Source organism: Phacochoerus africanus, chromosome 1 (genome assembly GCF_016906955.1).
Source record: "Phacochoerus africanus isolate WHEZ1 chromosome 1, ROS_Pafr_v1, whole genome shotgun sequence".
NCBI lineage: Eukaryota > Metazoa > Chordata > Mammalia > Artiodactyla > Suidae > Phacochoerus > Phacochoerus africanus.
Genome location: NC_062544.1, coordinates 203303524 through 203324395, shown reverse-complemented (window position 1 = coordinate 203324395; position 20872 = coordinate 203303524). Strand labels below are relative to the sequence as shown.

General features: G+C 48.2%; 2 protein-coding genes across 7 annotated transcripts in view; one reads left to right on the top strand and one right to left on the bottom strand.

Annotated features, from left to right (window-relative positions):
- C1H3orf70 (chromosome 1 C3orf70 homolog) overlaps positions 1–14756 on the top strand; it is a 109783-nt gene extending 95027 nt beyond the window's left edge. Inside the window, exons 2-5 of one of the 3 annotated variants that reach the window (XR_007135947.1) lie at positions 1710–5508; positions 8693–9317; positions 11078–11668; positions 14629–14756. Coding sequence is in view for 1 of the 3 variants with exons in the window: in XM_047788231.1 (XP_047644187.1) it covers positions 1710–2266 (557 nt within the window). In the remaining 2 variants the exon portion in view is untranslated. Of the gene's footprint in view, positions 1–1709; positions 6566–8692; positions 11669–14628 lie in introns of those variants that run through there. The other 2 variants (XR_007135945.1, XM_047788231.1) reach the window with 2 other exon arrangements.
- The window catches only part of VPS8 (VPS8 subunit of CORVET complex), a 254741-nt gene continuing 248370 nt past the window's right edge, over positions 14502–20872 (bottom strand). For 3 of the 4 annotated variants that reach the window (XM_047788199.1, XM_047788209.1, XM_047788221.1), the window contains 2 exons: positions 18522–18602; positions 14502–15136 (listed from right to left, as the gene is read on the bottom strand). In XM_047788199.1, coding sequence (XP_047644155.1) covers positions 14987–15136; positions 18522–18602 — 231 coding nt within the window. In that variant the 3' untranslated portion in view covers positions 14502–14986. Of the gene's footprint in view, positions 15137–18521; positions 18603–20872 lie in introns of those variants that run through there. The other variant, XR_007135933.1, reaches the window with a different exon arrangement.

Sequence of the window (20872 nt, the reverse complement as noted above, 5' to 3'; positions counted from 1 at the left end):
TAAGTGTCAAACTGGAGCTGCAGTTGCCGGCCTAGACCACAGTCATACAACGCAGGATCCAAGCTTCATCTGCAACCTACACCATAGTTCACGGCAGCGCCTGATCCTTAACCCACTGAGTGAGGCCAGGGATCGAACGTGCGTCCTCATGGATACTAGTCAGTTTCATTACTGCTGAGCCACAGTGGAAACTCCCTGGAGACACTTTTGATTGTCACACCTGGGGAGGAGGAGGTGCCAAAGGCATCTAGTGAGTGGAGGTCAAGGATGCAGCTAAACATCCTCCAGAGCACAGGACAGCCCTTCAACAAGGGGTTATCTAATCCAAAATGGCAGTAGCACTGAATTTAAAAAACAATGTCTTAATATGTGCAGAAGATCCCGTATGCACTGATTGATAAGTGAACTACCTTAGGAGAAACCCAACATGGTGCCCACAATTGTGACTTCTGTCTCTGGGTCTTTTAGGATTTTTTTCTTTGAGATTTCTGTTTTTAAATCATTTTAGGCTTACAGACTGGGTAATTGTCACTTCTGGTTCCTTAACACTTGAAACATGGGAGGCTTTGCTGTCGAGAGAAGTAGAAGAGAATGAAGAAAGAGACACGGTAGAAACAGATCAGTTAGGTTTCATGTCCTTGTCAACTCTGAAAAGTACTTGAGGGCTCAGCAGCGGGAAGAAGATAAGCTTCTTGGTTTTCTAGAAACATCTGGCAGGTCACCCCCTGCATCTGCCTATGCCTTTGCTTCTGCTTGGCTAAGGTTCTGCCTGTGGAATTAGTGTCAGGGGTAACCTCTCCTGCTTAGGCCACCAATGAGGTTTGGGTCTTGAAAGAGGTCATTTCACACCCTGCACCTTACCCCAGCCACTGAAGGTGGCCAGGACAATCCTTTAGGCCATTGCCTATTAAATATGTGTGTGTTTTCTAATTAAAATAGAAACCTAAAGAGTGAAAGTCTTCCGTAATTCTTTTTTTTTTTTTTTTGGTCTTTTTAGGGCTGCACCCACAGCATGTGGAAGTTCCTGGGCTAGGGGTCAAATTGAAACCATAGCCACCAGCCTACCCCACAGCCACAGCACTACCAGGTCCGAGCTGTACCCATGACCTATGCCATACCTTGTGGCAACACTATATCCTTAACCCACTGGACAAAGCCAAGGATCAAACCTGCATCCTCATGAATGCTAGTCGGGTTCTTAACCTGCTGAGCCACAATGGGAACTCCAAGTCTTCCATAATTCTGATGATAAATTTTAAATGTCTAGCGTATAATTATTAAAGATAAAATGTAATTATAATTTTATGGTACATTATTGCTATTTTATAGTGTATTTTTACCATATAATGGGCATTCTTTATTCTAGAATGATGGGTAAATCATTTCAGGTTGTCTGTAAAATAAGGATGATAGTATCCACCCCCCTACTCCAGAGGCATTAAAAAGATACAGATATAGATTAAAATTTGTAAAGTGTGTTGAGTTTCTTAGATGAAAACACCACGATGTAATGTACCATGCTGTATGGTTATAACATACATGGAGTTGATTTTAACAGTGTTGAATGATTCTATTACTGGTTTCTTTTGAGACGTTACTGAAATGTTTTTTAAAACATTCTGAGTCCCCAGAGAGAAAGCATTACGGCTACCTTAACGTAGTTTGTGTAATACTCTTAGATTTCAGCTGCCTCTCTGTGTTCCCCACAGGCAAATACGTGTATCAGCCGATGACCCCCGTGGAACAGCTTCCAAGCACTGAGATTCCTGCGAAGCCTCGGGAGCCCACAAACACCATTCAGATCTCCGTCTCCCTCACTGAACACTTTCTGAAATTTGCATCTGTCTTCCAGCCTCCCCTCCCCCCTGACTCACCAAGGTACTGTATGATCTCAGACCTCTTTATTGACAACTATCAGGTTAAATGTATTAATGGAAAGATGTGTTATGTGCAGAAGCAGCCGGCGCCACATTCCCACAAAATGAGCCCTGAGGAGGTCTCTGCACACGATGCCTTAATTTCAAAAGAGAGCAATACACCAAAAATAGATCACTGCTCTTCTCCCTCAAGTTCTGAGGACTCTGGGATCAATGCCATCGGGGCTCACTATGTGGAATCGTGTGATGAGGACACAGAAGAAGGAGCCGAACTGAGTTCAGAGGAAGATTACAGTCCGGAGAGCAGCTGGGAACCGGACGAGTGCACCCTCCTGTCCCCCTCGCAGTCTGATCTGGAAGTGATTGAAACAATAGAAACCACCGTGTGAGGGTCCAGGCTGGAAGCCGGGTCCTCTGATCCATGCTGAGCTTTTGTACTTTTGTCTGATGGATCCTTTTCCACTGCAGTCGGTGTTTTCTACCCTCTCTAGCAACCATAGCAGTTCAGTGGTCTGCTGATTTAGCTTCACTTTTAAATTAGTCTTATAACTAAGATATTCTTTTTCTTATACATAGTTTTCTTTTGTATCTTGACTTTCTTTCTATGTAGCATCTGGTGTCATGAATTGTGACCCAGCCTTAATTTCACTGGGAACTTTGAAAGCAGTGAAGCGATGATCACAGAGCATCGTGGATCAGGTTGAGGAGCTGCCCAGAGTGAAGGAGGCACTATTTTCTCAGTAGCCAGTTCTTTGCAGAACAGCTCTTTGGCATTCCTTGTGGCGAGCTGACAGGCACCGCCACCCAACTAGTCCCATGTGGAGACTGGTTCACGTGACCCCTCGAGGTGTGCACTGGTAGATGCTGCTCCGTCCCTGTCCCTGTCTCCCCACCGCCCGCACTGGGTTTGGGCCAGTGTGGCCTCAGCTTGCTTCTAGGAGGTCACTGGAGGCCAGCTTGGCCCCTAGTAATGCACAACCTCTGTGATCTGGGGCTGAGCTAGACCTCACTTCAGAAGAAATGACGTCTCTAATTTCATGCTCAATCCAGCATTAGCTGAGTGCCTGCACTCTTCAGGGTGCTGTGGGGATGCACAGTGAATAAGGCCTGCCTCCCAGCATCCACGGATCATAGTCCAGTAGGGACAGTAACCTGTGCAGGTCATGGGACCCAGAGTGCCCTGGGGACTCAGGGGAGGGAGAGAGGTGCTTGGCTTGGGCTATCTGGGGAGAGTGGTGTAGCTGGCCTTTGGGGTGGGTTCCCCAAAATTTTAAATAAGTTTTGAAAATTGTTCTTCAAGTCTGGGGAAAACTTTAGGAAGCTATATAGGTATTATATTTAGGAGGCAGCCACATCTAATGTCTTAAGAAAAAAATCAAGAATAGTTTTAGTTAGCATGGAAATGCTAAAGACAGCAGTCCTTTAGGGATTAGGAATGAATCTAATAGGTTTGATTAATTCTGCTTCATTTGGTTGTATGAAGCATTAGAATGGCTTAGGTGAGATATGGATTAGAATTCAGTATGATGCATGGACTTTTTTTATGCAAATGCAAAAGCAGTTGAAATAGTTCGCTGCTAAATCAGGAGAAAATATTTTGTGTAATATTCACTTTATTACAGTAATATCCATGGTCTGTTGTATGTTCTCTTTTCCTACACACATAAAGTAGTGAATGATTCTTATTTAGCTCTCTTCAGAATCCTGCTCCTGATAGCCATTTGTAACAGGTGTTCTTGTGTGAGTCAGTTAGCTGCCGTTTCTCCAAATGTACTGGCTGTGAAGCATAGTTAGGAATCCAGGAAATTTAAAATATGGCCCAAATGGAACCAGAACTATCAAAGTGGGAGAGAGAGAACTACTTCTCATACCCTCACTGTCCACAAGTGTGCGCCCATGGCATTTTCTCCTGCTCTGTCAGCATGTGACACATCTGTTCTATGTCAGGGTTTATGTTTTAAGAAAGAAGAGGCCCGTTCACTGAGGGCTCCGCTTGGCATCCTTCACCAATCACTGTAGGCAGAACCTGCTTTCCGAGTTGTATGTGTAGTTCAGGTGAGCACCTAGAGCATTTTGTTAGGTTTAGGTGCCCCGAACATCTGCAGGGTTTGGAGAGCGGAGTGTGTGTGTTCCTTTGAGGACAGGCTGAGTTAACACTTCCTGTGAGGGTGAGAGTACAGCCAGCACGAAGTTCCCACCTCGTAGCACATGAAGACTCAACAAGTCAAACTGAGAAGGTGGGTGGGTAGCAGAGCTCCAGGGCCAGTGAAGCCCAGGAGAGATGGCAGAGGTGGGTGTGAGGAGAGGGGTGTAGGGACAGACAGCTGATGAGCCCAGCCCGGGGCTCTCAGTGCCACCTGCCTGCCTGGGATTGAGCAGCCAGCTGGAGGCAGCTTGGAAGCTGAGAGCTTGGGAGCAAGGCCAGGGGCCTGTCTATACCTAGCCCTGTGTGAGCTCATTGCACCCTCTATGTGGAAACATAGAGAGTCTTCTCTTTCTACACCATTGCCACCAGTTCTCTCCTCTGTCCGTTAATCTAATTGGAGTCAACCACCAGAGCTCCAAAGCCATGGAATCCATGGGCACAGGGCCCCGTTTCTGAGGCCAGCTGGGTCAGGGTTGGGCCCTTTATCAGTGTAATATCTGTGACTTTTGCCTAGGTTCCTGTTTTCTAAACTCCTGAACTGCCATTCAGATTAACCACAATTTTAATGGAATTTTTGGATTTGACACTGGTTGATGATCACTTTAAATATTTGCACAATCTCTTTATAATTGAAAACTCACTAAGCTTCGCTTACTACTATTTTATACAATTGGAGATGTTCCATTGGATTCTAAATATCAGATGTTCCTGGATCTCAAAATAGCCTTTTCTAAATAAGCACAAGCAAGATTTTTTTTTTTTGTCCTAGCACTGTTAATATTAATAAGTCTCTGAAAATCATGTATGATTGACCAGAATTGTTTCCTTATGCTTGCATTCCAAGAACAACTGATAAGGATATAAAAATATATAGTTTCAACTTAAATTCTAGGCCTATTCTGTTCTATATTACATGAAAGAGTTTCTCGGTAATCCATATATTATATTGCTCCTTTGTATAAACATATTTATAGGCACTTTAGAGAATGTTTAGACTGCAGTGTGTATTATAGACATTGAACACAGTCATGTTAAATAGGCTTTTGATTAATACTTGTACACTGAGAGATATGAAAGCTTTATAATTTGGATCATATAGTACATGCTGACTTGGGGCAAAGAGTTGGGCTGTGGGAATGGAAAACTGCTTTCTTGGGCTTTTGTCAAAAACTGGCACCATTCCCACTTTTTGAAAGTTGAGATGAAAGCTGTTAGGGAGAAGATACAAAGTAAGTGCTGTGTGGAATTTAGCTTTCTTATCTGACCAAGATTTCTTTTAGAATTTTCAAGTTTCACATATGTTCATGATTTTTCTGAGAAATGACAAAGCTTTTAAAATGCTTTTGTAGTTATAACTATTTGGTACATTAACCATTGAAACTTTACAGTCAAATCTAGGTATTTTCAAGATTTGAAATGCAAATTTGAGGAAAACCCTGAAGAAAAACAGTTGCTTTCCTGGAAGTGGAAGACCTGTGGTTCCAGGTAACGCAGTACAAAATGAAACAAAAAATACAATCACCAAAACCAGAACAAAACCATGAACTTGTTTTCCTGAAGTATGTTTTGGATTTGATCTAGGATTGATTTTTACCTTGGGAGTAGTGGTGTTGTTTCTTAACCTCTTCTTCCTGGCCTATTTGAAACATCAGTTTTTCACATGTCATATGCACATTTCTCTATATGGGTCATAGGATGCAACCAGGTAATTTAGAAAGCTGTCAAAGATCCAGCTAGGTTCGATGATACAGATACTTCTGGGCAAGAGAAAAACACAAAATAATATTTATACAGTCAACTCTTGGTTTTCCATCCGGTTTGCAAAATTTTATTGACATGTTTTGGATGTTTACATGAGGAAAATGAAGTTTTCTTGGGTTTTCTTTCCTGTTTCCCACTCCAGAGGATGTGTGAGCATCGATAAGGAGACCCGTTGTATTTTGGGCATTTCTGTAAGTGTGTGTTTGTCTCTTCCTTTTGAGGGGATGAGAAAGAAGTGGGAGTTCTCTGCACTTTATCAGTGCTGTAAAGTCCAGGGAGGTCAGCTCCTCACATCCAGATGTAAGTATAGGAGCACTTCCCAAAACTAATTTTGCAATGATTTACCTTCAGAAAATTTCACATGTCATTGCTCCCGTTCATTATCATGGATAATTGAGAGTTGACTGTATTGGGAAAGGGCCGTGTTTCTGTTTGTGCTTTGAGTTCTTTTTTCTATTAAGATGGAGGCAGTGCTCTCTTAATAGTTGGAACAGGTCTGAAAGCAAATCATCACTAGAGGTTTTAATACTGAGCTCCCACATCTTTGTGTTCATGTGTACTCTTAAGGCTGTTCATATCTTGTAATATTCACTTACTGTGCTATTTTTAAAACCTGTCTATTTAAATGTTTTAAGCACAATGTTGATCCTTCTGTAATTTCCTAAAATTATATTGTTTTCCTACAAACAGCTCAACTTTCTTCTCTGTATAATACTTTAGGAAAATACTACCTTGTAAAATAAATGTGATTTTTTTCTTTTGTACCGGCACAAATACGGTATTTTGGATTTTGGAATATCTTCTCTCCCCACTCACTTTTGGAGAGGTTCTGTCTGATGAAAATAATAATACAGTATGAACTAAACAAAATCAAGAAGGTACATTTGCAAAATCTGAAACATTTACATCCAGGACTGACTTTGTGCTCGGAAACAAGTCGTTTACATCATTATCCCACTTGAACTTTACACAAACTTAGTGCAGGTGTGATTACTGCTTCTGTAACATGCACTCACAGTCACCACTCATGATAACTGCCAGAACCCTGTATAGTAAGAATTATTTTGTGGGCTGCATTAGGCTTATATAATTAAAACTTAATCCCCCCACAAACGGTTTATTTAACACAAAACTACAAGCTGTGTGCTCCGCTCTTACACCCGGTAAGACAGTTGTGACTGCGGGTCAGGATCCAGGGAGGTCGCTCCCCTGAACAGCTGCGGGCATGTAGTCACTTGGGCACCAAAGCTCAGGGTTCAAGCCTCAATGTGGCAGATCCAGGAACTTAATTTTTGTATTCATACCTGGAAAAGAACAGCTTTGGGAGTTGGCTTTTATTGAATAACCCCATGGGGAATACTAAATAAATTTGCTTATCAGTAATAGGAATACTATCACCGTTCATACTAATAATGACGGTTCAACTGCTGTCTTCCTGCCTCCACGAGTGGTTCTCACAGCAGCCCTCTGAGGGAGATTTCAGCATCCCCCTTTCACAAGTCAGGTAAAGCACTCAAGAAGTAAACATTTTTGTAAGGTTGAAGGACCTCCTTTGCTTTTTTTTTTTGGTCTTGTTTAGGGCCTCACCCGCAGCATATGGAGGTTCCCAGGTTAGGGGTCAAATTGGAGCTGCAGCCACTGGCCTACACCACAGCCACAGCAATGTGGGATCCAAGCTGCATCTTCAACCTACACCATAGCTCACAGCAATGCTGGATCCTGGGTCCTTAACCCTCCGAGTGAGGCCAGGGATCAAACTCACCTCCTCATGGATGCTAGTTGGGTTCATTAACTGCTGAGCCATGATGGGAACTCCAAATCTAGACTCTTTTTTTTTTTTTTTTTTAGGGCCGCGTATGTGGCATATGGAAGTTCCCAGGCTAGGGGTCTAATCAGAGCTACAGCTACCAGCCACAGCCAGATCCGAGTCTGTGACCACAGCTCACGGCAACGCCGGATTTTTAAACCACTGAGCAAGGCCAGGGATGGAACCCGCAACCTCATGGTTCCTAGTCAGATTCGTTTCCACTGCGCCATGACTGAAACTCCTGGTTGAAGGACATTCTTCATAAAGTATTAAGGAAAAAAAAAACTAAACATTTTTGTCCAAAGTGGCACAATTTGTAAGTGGGAGTCAGACTTGAACCCAGTTACCTTGGCCATGGAGCTCCTGCTTTTGGCCTCTGCCTGCGTTGCAGCCCCTTTCCACTCTCAGGGTCTCTGGAGGCTGAGCCAAGAGGCTGGGAGTGAGCCAGGAGGAGAGCAGAGGGTACTGCTTCCTGTCCCCGACCCAGCAGAGGACGACGTCTTCCACTCACCTTCCCTCTACAGCCTGTGTTCCACCTGATGGACACACACACAGACACACACACACACTCTTTCTGCAAATATCTCAGTGCTTTGATTTGGCCCTTGCTGCTTCTCTGTTTAATCACAGTTCTAGGCTACCTTTTCTGCCTTCACAAGATACCTTGTCTTTTAAAGTGACTTCTGCAGACAGCAAATCTCATCGGCTATGTGTTCATGCTACTAATTTAACTCTCCACATAACTGCATGGCCATATTCTAGAAAGCATCACATTGTAGCAGCTTACAGATGCTGACTACACACACTTATTCTGCAGTAAACTTTAATTTAGCAACTCATTACAGTTCAGTCACTGGGAACTGGTAATGCCTTTAACCTTGATGTCCCACCCCAGTTCTGTGCTGAATGAAGGTAAGACGACCTCAGGACTCAGGCTCACTGCGGAGGGGTTTAAGGAAGGGCAATTAGAAGTCAGATGGAATTCTTCCAAAACCAGGCATCTAAGGGAATTTGATGGAAATAGCAAGTGAAAGGCAAGGTAAAGTAAATATGCCTAGATATTAATGGTGTTTTTCTTTTTGCTTTTTGGAATTTCCCTAGTTTTCTGAAATGAATTGACATTACCATTAGAATCAGACACAAGCCCAGGAAGCTGTTTTGAAGATGGTGAGCCCAGGACAGTGAGCGCTGGTAGAGCCTGACCTTGCCCATGAGTTCAGGCAGCAAGGTACCGACCTGCCTGGGGGAGGGATGAAAGGCCAGACCACAGAGTGTGTGTCCTGGAACCACCTGGCTTCCACAAGGAGTGACCTCAGTCCAACTGGAAGGGCCTTGGGCCAGTGGGTTGGTGAAAGGAGACGATTTGTTTCTCATTGTCTTTCTTAGTTTCCAGACCCAAACTGTGTGCAGATTTGGAGAGGGGAGGTGAGAAAGCTTGGGCTGGGATGGGACCTTGTAGGCCTCTATGGCAGGTAGCCTCTCACCTAGTGTACCGTCCAGATGATTGATCCCAGGAAGGAGATCTGGAGCATCACTGCAAGATGGTGACAGAAAGGACCCCGTTGTGGCCCTGGAACCCCCCAGCATCTGAAGGGGGACTGAGCAAGCATTTCCCCAGACGTCACCTTACCTCTCAAACCCAGCAACTCTGTGTGGTGGGTGGGGCAGGATACTTTCATGAGTTCATGGCCAAAGCATCCAAGAGCCAAGTCAACAATAAACGGAGGTGAGTCGCTATACACGGCAAGTACACAGCAGGGTCAGAGCCCCAAACCGCAATTGATTCCAAATCCAGCCGGTGTCACCCGCGCGTGTGGAGTCCCTGCACTCACCCCTGCCCCCTCCTGCTTAGTCCTGTTCCCACTGCCTCCCTCGACTCTCTCTCCTCTCAACACCTGAAGCCCCGAGGCTGTCTGCTGCACTCCCATCCCCCAACCCCCAGGATAGCCCTGGCTCTAGGTGTGGGCATCTAGGGACCACAGCCCAGCCCTCCAGGCATCGCTCAATGCTGTGCTTGTTGTTAAGTCACTCTGGCTTTCTGCCCAGCCTGGCTTGGCCTTGACCCAGGTCTGGCCTGAGACTCAGATGAGACTCAGATGAGACCCAGACACTTTTTAGGCTTGGGGTGGGGAGTGGTAATGTGTACTGGATCTAAGAACTCTCTTGGGAATCAGCCTCAGGTCTTAGTACTTCGGTATCAGTTGCTGCTGACTCTCCTGTTCCCAGCCCTGCTGAAGTGGGGCCTTTGATACCGATCCCTTCCTGTGCTAAGTAGCAGTCATCACCCACTTGAGGCTGGCTTCCCAGGGCACTGAGTAGACTCTGACGACCCAGCCATGAACAAGCCCCCCGTGTGGTAGACAGAGGTCTGAGTTTCCGCCTCCAGGTTTAGAATCTGCCTGTGTGAACTGTGATGCCAGAATTTACCAAGCAAATGTACCCCCATGTATCAGCAGAAGGACCTGGAAGAGCCATCCCAGTGTATCCACGACACAGGCCAGGGGCCTTTGGGCAGACCCTGTGCTGTGTCGGGAGGGGTGGGCTCACTGAGGCCTGGGTGGGATCTGCATAGGGATCCACAGATCCTGTTTTTCCTGGGGATCTAGAGCAATGAGAGGTGACTCTAGAGGACTTTGGAGCTGCACTGAGTATGGAGAGGACACCAGGGTTTCCCGAGGAACCCAGGCCCTAGGTGAACATGAGGGCCTAGACTGGGCATCTCTGGACAGGTCACTGGGAGGTCAGCACAAGATCAGTAGGTCCAACTAAATTCACTTGGGTCCTTTCAGATTACTGGGGTCCAAAACAGGTCAGTTCTTCCCCAGAGATTTCTCACCCCAACATTTCCAAGAGTCACAGGCAGTGAATTCATGGAGCTGTAATGTGTTTCCTGAATCAAGCAGGAAATCACGTGGGCCGCATGTTTTGCCTGGTACAGCCACTCAGAATGGGAATGATGGGATCGGGAGGGGTCAGCAGAGGGGTGGATAAAGGGGGAATGTTGGCTGGAACTCATGTCAGGTGGGGGTACAGGTGGGATGATGGGCCAACATGTTCGAGAGAAAAAAGCTCAGGTTGTGCAAGCCATGCCGTTCCCCAATTTGCTAGGGCCTGGGACATGGCCTTCCCAGACTCTTAGGACCAAACTCTGCCCTTTGAGGCAGACGTAGCACAGAGTTCTGGGGGAACAGATGGCAGGTAGGAGTGGGGGCTACTGGCTCCACTCAATGATTGAGAAGTGTCCTCGTGTGAGGTGGAGGCCCAAACCCACCAGCAGCCTAACGGCAGGCTCCTGGCTGGGGCAGGAGCCAGAAGCCGGGGCCTGCGCACTGAGAGCTGGGATGGGACCGTGCAGGGGCCTCTCTGTGCGTCCTACCCATCCCACCGCTCCCCAAGCTGGAGACATTGATTCATTCACACAGGCAGGCATGTGTTCAAAAGGTGTTACCTACACCCACCGTCTGACCCTGCCAAATCTCTCCTAAGTTTGTACCCAACAGAAGTGCATGCATATGTCCACCAAAAGACAGGAAGAAGAATGGCATTGGGCCAGTACTGGAAACAACCCAAATGCCCGTTAACAACAGAATGGCTAAGTTATGGTATATTCATACGGTGGAATATTACTTAGCAGAGAGAATGAATAACAGGGATAAGTCTACAAACAGAACTGCGGTGAAAGAAGCCACTTCCAAGAGTAAGTAGTGGATTTTATTTATATGAAGTTCAAAACAGGTGAAAATCGTGCTTTTAGGAGTCAGGATGTTGGTTAACTTGCAGGGTGTGTGGGTGGTGAACAGAGTTCAGGGGACTTCAGGGGTATAGTCATTTCTATTTGCTTGATCTGGGCGCGGGTTACATAGGTGTGTTCACTTTGTGAATTAACCCAGCTTTGCACATGCAGTTTGAGAACATTTCTGTGTATAAAAGGTTTACTTTAAAAAGACTTAGAAGATGCTGGCAGCTGGCTTTTCTCAGCACTGACTGTGCTGTGGGAGACACAGGAGTGCACTGGACATAGTCATGCCTTCAGGAGTGATGCAGACAGACAGGAAAACACCCTAGCACGGAAACAAGGTGAGTCAAACTGCCACTTTCCTGGGGAAGTGGAGAAGGCTTCATAGGGTCCTGGGGTGTGGAGGAGGCTGGTGGCAGACAGCCATGGATACCCCCGACAAGGGGGCCCCTGAGATGAACTGGAGCCCCCCTCCCCCAGTACACTAGGTTTTTCCTGCAGCCCTGGGTGCATGGCAGGCATCTGATGGGTGAGATGTACCTTTGGAAAAACATTTTCATCAGGCAGAACTGAGTGGAAACATACTGTTTCTAAAAGGATCCCCAAAGCTCTGAATTATTTATTCACTGATGCATTCATCATTGATGAGGCCCCTGATGGCTTTCCTCTCCCACAAACACCTTCCCCTCCACCTCCTACTCCTGTAGGCTCTGGTTGGTAACCCATTACCCCGCGTCACTTGGACCTTTGCTATGGACGGAGCAGATGCATCTTGAGGAGAGTTAACAGGCTTCCTCAGCTCACACAGCCTGTGGGGGGCTGTGCCTAGAAACTGGGGCTCCTGACCAGCAGCCCATGGCCTTTCCCAGCAGTCAGTTTGGCCTCCTGTGGGGAATTGGGCAAGATTCCATCTCCACCCCCACAGCAGGAAGGAGGATGCTCAGCAGAAGCTGGGAGCTGAGTAACCATTTTCAGATGGTTCTGTTTACCAATTAAAGGAGAAACAGACTGTGATGGACAAGCTGCATTTTGGCCAATCAGAATCCCTCCCCTCTCCTCTGAGGACCCTGAGATTCTTTCCAAGGACCACCTCTCCCGCCCCCACGGGGGCAGCACAGGAGGAGCCAGCTCAGACCAGGGTACCTGCCCTCCCCAAGTGGTAGCTGATGGGTGTCTGGACCTCCCCTTTCCCAGCTCCTTCCTCTTACCACTGTCCAAGCCTAAGGGTGGGCAAGTGACCTGGAATTGCAGCTGGAGCTCAGCTGGGGCTGGAGCATGCTCAGAGCTGCTGTGCCTCAATCCTGGGAGGACACCCTCCCCTCTGCCCCCCGTGAGCTCCCATGGCCATGTCAGCAGAACTGCTGCTGCTGACAGCCTCGGTGTATTTCCAGAGACATCTCTCCCCTTCAGAAGTGGGACCTGACGTCCCTGCAGAGTAGAACATGGGCTAAGTGCCACGAGGTGGGGGTGGGCAGGGACTGGGCCCAGCACTGCCCAGCCCTGGAGTCGGTTTCTCAGCCACCCTTAGATGAGACAAGAGGGCTCGTCAAATCCAATCCAGAAGGCATGACCTGGATATGAAACTGCTGTCATTTATGCAATAGTGCTGTGACTGGAATGACAAGTTAAAGAACTCTTGGGGACGATAAACTGGGCAGGGGGCTGCAGGAGAGCGCTTTGCTGGTGTTTACTGGCCCTCTTTTGAGCAGGGCTCAGGTGCCCTGTAAACTGCCTTGGCTCTTTATGGGCTGAAGGCGAGCAGGCAACCTCCACGTTTTGAGACTATCGAACCCTTTTGACCTTAACTTTAGACTTGTCAAGAAATCTTCTGGCATAGAATTTAGGGAGGTGGCATCACTGGCTCTGGGATCAGTTCTTAGTTCAAATTTGTGCTTTGCCACCTTTTTTTTTTTTTTTTGCTTTTTTTGCTTTTTAGGGCTGAACCTGAGGCATATGGAGGTTGCCAGGCTAGAAGCTGAATCAGAGCTACAGCTGCTGGCCTACACCACAGACACAGCAACGCCAGATCCGAGCCATGTCTTGCAACCTACACCACAACTCACAGCAACACCGGATCCTTAACCCACCGAGTGAGGCCAGGGAAAGAACCTGAAATCTCATGGTTCCTAGTTAGATTAGTTTCTGCTGAGCCACAATGGGAACTCCCATTGCCACTTCTTGTGTGTCACCTTGGTTAAATTATCCCCCCCAGTGTGAGCCTCAGCTTTCTCATCTGTAGAATGGGGTTAAGACTCTCATGTGGCTGTGACAGGCATCCAATTGGTGCTCATTTAACACTTGACCATGTCTCCCAGTGTGGCCTCCTCATGTCTTGGTCAGGAGACGGCAGCCTGTGCCACTGTTGGCAGGAGTTCTGTGCTAAGAGCTGAGTTAACATTTCTGGGGTGTTTGCCACATGCCTGCAACAGCACTGTGTGTTCACAGGTCCTGGCTCATTTAGTTTTTACTGTATTTTATAAAAAAATCTAAAGCTGAGAGAGGTCAAGTGACTTGCTTGGGATCACAGCTTGGATGTGGCAGAAGCAAGATTTATCTTATATTAAAAGTTGGATCTAGGGAGTTCCTTGGTGGCCTGGTGGTTAAAGGATTCAGTGTTGTCACAGGTATGGCACAGGTTCGATCCTTGGCCTGGCAACTTTACGCATTAAAAAAATAAGGTTGTATCTAGTTTATACATCTGTTTCCTGTGAGTTGTTCTGGAAGGTTAGCAGTGACAAACGTGAAGCACCCACCATGGGGCCTGGCCCCTAGAAGGTGCTTGCTAGTTCCTGGGCTGTTAGGTGCAGGTTTCAGGCCTGGAGCCGCCCGGTGGGCTCGTCCTCACAGGTGGTCTGAGAAGGTTGGGCAGCCTGAGTGAACTGCAAAGGGAGCAGCTGAGCCTGCGAGGTGGACACCTGGTCTCTGTGCATGTGTGTGAGCTCCTGTGATTGGTTCTAAAATATATGTACTCCCTGGGCTAAGAAATTGTACAAACACTGCTCTGGTAGCATAGTCCCTGTCAGGGGAGCGCCTGGGTGGGGGTGCTCTGGATGGAGCCTGTGATGCAGCTGCTCATTGAAGAAAAGCAGGGGTCTTGATCGTGAGCAATAGAACTGATGTGCGACAGGGTTCTCAACGTCCTTTATGACTTGATAGTGAGACAGCCAGCAGTCCTGCAGGGCTTAAACAGGAGGCATGTATTGTTGGACACGGCACGTCTTACACTCAAACGGGTTTAGCATAAACACACAGAAAGGGAGGTGCCCCAGCCCCTTCAGGCCTTTTCCTGCCTCCAACGCAGGTTTCAGCTGTGCTGCAGCCCGGTGCCCACAAGTCCCGACTGTGCTAGTCCTGGTCCCAAAGGCAGCAGGAGGTGACAGCCCTCGGTGTTGGCCACCAGCTAGAGGAGATCAGGTGTGACAGGCTTGGAACGCCACCTGCGGGGGCTCCACCTCTTCTCTACGCTTCAGGGGAAACTGAGACCATCCCAAAAGGCAAAACACATTTTCTTAAATAACTGGATGGAGGTATGTGACAATCATTTGCTTAGGAGGCAAAACAAAATCAACCAGTCTGGCGCTGATGCTGCGGCAACATCAGGAAGAGATGGAGTCTCAGGCTGGTGAGCGGGTCAGCAGGGCGCGGCCCCAGGAGAGGCTTCAGTCCTCGGTCACAGGCGGAGGAATGAGCTGCAGCTGGAAGTTCTCCTTCTGGAAGATGCTGTTGAAGGCTGGGCCACTCTGGGAGCCACCAAACGGCCTGCAGCTCTCGCCGCTGCGGTTCTGGGAGAGCTCTGTAAGGAGAGCCAGCTGCAAAAGGAGGGGATAGACATCAACGGAGGCGAGGGGGACAGAGGGTCCAGGAGGGGGACAGGAACATGGGGGCGGATTCCCCTGGGGGCCTTGCCACACAGGAGAGGGGGCACGACCAGGTGTGGGCCCCAGATCTGGATCTCGCTAACAAGCCACGGTGATTGTGCACAAGTTCACGTTGTCTTGTACGGCCTTAATTTCCTCCTCTAATGGCGATGAGGCTGGACAGGATAAGTCCCGCGGGCACATCAAACTGTGATGCTGACTAGGGAGAGCTGTCCCGTCCAGCACCTCCCGGGCTCCCTCCTGGGAGAGCCTGTGACCCTGCGCCGAGCTTCTCTCCTCCCCGCTCAGCTCACTCCACACTTGTCCCCTCCACGCGTCCTCCTGGGCTGAGGGACATCACAGGCTCCAACCCCCCCTCCTCTTAACCCAACAGCGCCACACAGATGCCCAGCTGCCGCTTCCGATGCAGGGGTTCCCAGGAAGCTCCCAGAGGCTACCTTCTCCTCTACGTGGCCTCCCTGTTCCCAGCTCTCTGTGTCCACCAGTGACCCCAGCGACACCCTCACTCTGTCAGAGGCTCAGTTCTAGCATACCTACCACGGAGGAGAGAGTGTTCACCCAGCCTCTTGGGACAGGCTCAGCCCACTCCTTGGACCTCAGTGGCTCCTTTCTACAAAAGGACAGAGCCCGCTGGCCTAGCTCTCAAGATGCCTTTGGCGGTCGGTGGAGAGAGGACTGCTGTGCCTGAGGGCCTTCGCCTGGGGGCAGGGCAGCTGTGAGGCTAGGCCATCGAGCGTGCCGGGGTGGGCCTGCCTGGGCTGGCCTCCAGGCCAGGAACCCGCCGTGCTTCTAGCAGCCCCAGGTACCTGCGCAGGGGGGCCTTCACACCCGAATCATGGCTGATCCTCCACAGCCACCCTCCAGGTAAAAATCCCAGAGTCCTGAGACATTAAGCAACTCGCCCTGGGTCACCCAGCTGTGAGTGCCACCGTGGGACGCAAACTCTGTCCCCGTGACAGTTTCTGCCCCGTGGAGCTGCCTACAGTTCTACCTTCTCTGAGGTAACTTTTGTGTCACCTGCTCTCTCTCCAACTCCCCTGCCAGGGGCTCTGTCTTCTAGCTGTTTTCCGACCTCTGGCAAGGGTTCTCCCCTCACCCCACCCCACCCAGGCAAGCATGGCAGAAGGCTCACACATGTCTGTCACTTCTGCTTAAAACTCACTTCCAATGGCTGAGGTAACTGGGGAGACATCTGAAGGCCCCTTGGTTTAAAGTGACAATTTGTCTAAATCAACCCAGCACCTGGTCCTGGCTCAGACTCATGGCTGTGGTCCAACGCACAGTTCATAACACTGGCTGGAAAGCTCCGACTGCCAGCCCCCTGCAGGGACTTCCACTGCCACCCAAGCAGGTTACAGAGAGGTGTCCTCCTCCGCTCAAGCCCCACCTGCGCCACTTCCTGTTGCTCTCACCCTCTCGGCTGCCCGTCAACCTGTGGACCTCTCTGTAAGGACTATTATGTACGATGCTATATAACAGGACAGGTGACAGATGCTACATAAATCTAAGATTTGTTCACATTCAGACACTGAAGCAGATCAACCACAAAAATACATATATTTAGGGCCACATCTGCAGCTTATAGAAGTTTCCAGGCTAGGGGTCAAATCAGAGCTACAACTGCTGGCCTAGCCATAACCACAGCTACAAAACAGCTCATGGAAATGCCGGATCCTTAACCCACTGAGTGAGGCCAGGGATAGAACCTACGTCCTCAGGAGTACTAGTCAGGTTTGTTACTGAATATTGTCTGTGCGGAATTCCTATTTTCCAAGAAAAAGAGAGATTTTTGTGTTCTACTTTGGTAACTTGGTGTTCTGGAAATCTGTGAGTCCTGAAAATAATAGCTCAACAGTTTGAAGCAGCAGACCTTTGAATAGAAGGCCTAGAAACCCAGCTCCTGGGATGGAGTGGGGCTGAGGCTGGGAAGGGATGGAGGCAATGATGCCAGTTCAATAAAGCTGCCTGACTGCATCCAGGAGGCCCCTGGAGAAACCTCCTGGAATAAAGCCTAGATCAGCTCTCAGAAAGGGAACACCATTTTTCCTCTGAGCTGCCAGCAACCTGGCAGGTGCATGGGGAGCGGGAGAAGGGAGTCTAGGCATAGAAACAGAGCACAAAGGCAGTCTGTGTAAACTCAAAGAAAAGCTCAGGGAACAGATTTGGCCTGGCTAGAATTTAGGGGTGACTTGGGGCATGGAGGAGGTGACAGAGTTGGAATTCCACTTATAGGTGATGGAGAATCAGGAAAGTGTTTTAAGCAAGGGGTTAAATTAATGACTTTTGGGTGTGGAGATGGTACACAAGCAGCAGCCTGGACAAGAGACTCTGTGAGTTAGAAAGAAAGGGGAGACCCAGGAGATGCATAGGAGATGCCTGCTGAGTGGGCTCTCCATATGACTGAATGGATGGGTGGGAGGGAGGAGCTCAGAGTCCTGGCAGGTTCCTCCTCTGGGTGACTGGATGACAGAGGGTGGCAGCCGGAGACAGGCACGATCAAGGAACAGCAGGTTGGGAAAGTTAGTAAGGGCACTTCTGAAGTGCCTGTGGGACCCCTAGACTGAGGTTGTGGCCTATTGCAGCCTTCCAAATTTGTACTCTTCTACAGTTACAGGATTCCAGCAGTCTTGGCCTATGGCCTTTTGGAATCAAGACCAATTTCCCCAGTGTCCACTGCAGTTAGGTATGGTCACATGTCTAAGTTCTGGACAAAGGAGGTAAGTGAAAGTGTGTATACAATTTCTAGGCACTGTCCTTAAATAGAGGGCTTATAGTCTTCCTTCTTGTCTTCTGCCTTGCTGGAAGGAATGCAGATGTGATGGCTGGAGCTGGGGCAACCATGCTGAACCACATGAGTATAAGCCCTATGTTAGGGATGGCAGAGCCACCAGGGAGAAGAGAGGTTCATGGATGGTCGGTCCCCAGTGATGCCTGCATTTATAATTCTATCTTGGTTAAGCCACTGCTCTTTAGCATTTATTTTTCATGGCCAAACCAAATTAAACCAATGCAGATGTCCTTCAGAGTCTGGGACTGCACTTAGGGCAGATTTGGCAGTTGTCATTATAAACAAAGACTCCCAGATGAGGGATGAGGCTTATGCCTGCTCTCTTGGGAGGCAGTCCTAGCACAGATGCCCTTCTGTGTCCTCCCTGGGCTCAGCGCTCCACACGGCAGTAACAGGGACAACAGAGATGCCAGGGCACTGCACAGACTGAGGAAGAAGAGACCGGAGCGAGGATGTGAGGACACTCTGTTACCAAAAGAGTAATTATAAATAGAGAAACAAAAATGTAAACAACCATACAAACATTACCCTGGAACTTCCTCGGTAGAGATGACAAAGCTGATCGAATGCTTGGATTTGCTGTGGATCCAGAACAGGTTCTGAGATGGCCTGAGAAATCAAAAGCAGTAAGGTTAATAACACCCGTGGGCAGTCTCTGTTTGGTCAACGGTGAAGCAGGATGTGGTGCTTCCTTCACTTTTCTGAAGAAAACCCATGCCACCAGCAACCGGTACTTTCCTGCACATTAGTTAGAAGTGAGCGTGTCCCTCCGCAGAGCCCTGGCGCCGGCCCCAGGCCGACCTCTCCATGGCTCCTTCCCATGTGGCCTCGAGATCTTCTATACTCACGAGTGTCCTTCAGGGCTTCCCTGTCCCCCTCTGCCTTTAGGATGCAGAGTAACTCATCTCCTCCCGGCCCTGCACCCCCATATGCCTCGCTGAATACAGCCAGCAAAGACGCCCCTTCTTTGTGCTGGTGGTAGTGGGGAAACACTGTCAATGAAAAATCAGGTCATTTTCCTGCCTCGTAAAGCTGGTAGCCACCTGCGGGCTAACGTGCTTCTCCAGCGCTCTTGCTCTGCTCTACCGGCTACTGTGCCAACACTGTGGTCCTATGCTCGGGGGAGCCCAGCTCACAGCTGGAGGAGGAGATTGGATCCTGGCAGAGGTCACCTTAGGCTTTGGAGTCAGAGGCGAACTGCAATGCCAGTCCTAACCCTGACCTGCTATGTGACCTTAGGCAAGTCACTGCTCTGACTTGGGAGGTTACTGAACATCAAATTAGATGAGATGTTTCTTTTATGTTTTTTTTTTTTTTTTTTTTTTTTGCTGTTTAGGGCCGCACCCGTGGCATATGGAGGTTCCCAGGCTAGTGGTCGAATCAGACCTGTAGCCGCTGGCCTACACCACAGCCACAGCAACGCCACATCCTGTTGCACCACAGCGGACACTCTAACATAAAGAAACTTTAAGAGGTTACATAAACTTAGGTTCCAGGAATGACTGAAGTCTTTTCCCCAAAATTTTCACACCCTTAGGGGGGAATAAAAACCTACTAACCAGAGAGACCTTCCAACTAAGAGAGAATGGAAATAAGCACTACCCATGAAAGAAATCCTGCTAGTGGGTGTGATATTACCTCACAGCTTCATCTCCTAACTAGGTGGAAGGATCTGCTGCAAGAGAGATAAGGAGGCTCACAACTCAGGGGCTTCGGGAACCCCACAGTGATACCCCAGAGACCAGCCCAGGGAACAGCTGCCTCAGTTCTTAAAAGCTCTCAGAGATGTGGGGGTGGCTGAGGGCAGTCCTGATCAGGGCAGCCTGACAGAGAAGAGGATGGACCTCAGGGGCCCCACTGTTCATTCTAGACTCACACCTCTGGGTCTGCCAGACATGTGGAGGGATCATCCTCCTATATGAGAATGTTTAAACTTGCCGTGACAGTTTGAAAAACATGTCTCAATATAATTTGCTAGAAAAATGATCCTGTTCTTGGAGAGAAAGTATGTAGAATATCACACTTCCAATAGATACTAAGTGAGGTATGCAGGGGAATGATCTGAAGGTTTGAGAAATATGTAAACAGAGCCTTAAACAAGCAAAACAGAACATATCATTGCTTTTGAGAGACTTAAAAATGGAAAGCATGGTCCTGTCCCTGATTTTCCACATCCCTCAGTATTGGCATGAACTGGGGAGCAGGGCAGGTTAAGGACAAGGACAACATGTGCCTTTCACTGGCCATTCAACACCTCAGCTCTGGGGCCCACAGTCTATAGGACAGGAACCAGGCCACCCTGATCTTACCTTTGCTTATTCTCTGGCTACTCTGTGATGAAGTTTAATGAGGAAGATGCAAAATGGAACCAAGTCAGGAATCGACTAGGTAAGGTGGCACTGGGTGAGGTGAGGGGTTTAAGGCAGGTTAATTAGAAAAAAGGTTGTAAAAGCCAAGCTGGAAAATGACAAAGCAGCAAGAGCGAGAAAAGATCTCTCCATATAGAAGTTTATATTTTATAAACTGCCCTTCGCACCCAGATACCAAAACAAATACCACACCAAAAAAATTACAAGCCAAAATCACTGATGAACACAGACTCAAAAATATTCAACAAAATACTAGCAAACCAAATCCAACAATACATTGAAAGGATCAGAACCCATAATCAAGTGGGATTCATGTAAGGATTCTTCAATATCCACAAATCAATCACATTACAAACTGAAGAATAAAAACCACGATTATCTCATTAGGGGCACAAAAAGCTTTTGACAAAATTCAACACCCATTTATGATAAAAAACTTCCCAGAGAGTGGGCACATAGGGAGCCTACCTCAAGATAATAAAGGCCACGTATGACAAACCCACAGCTAAC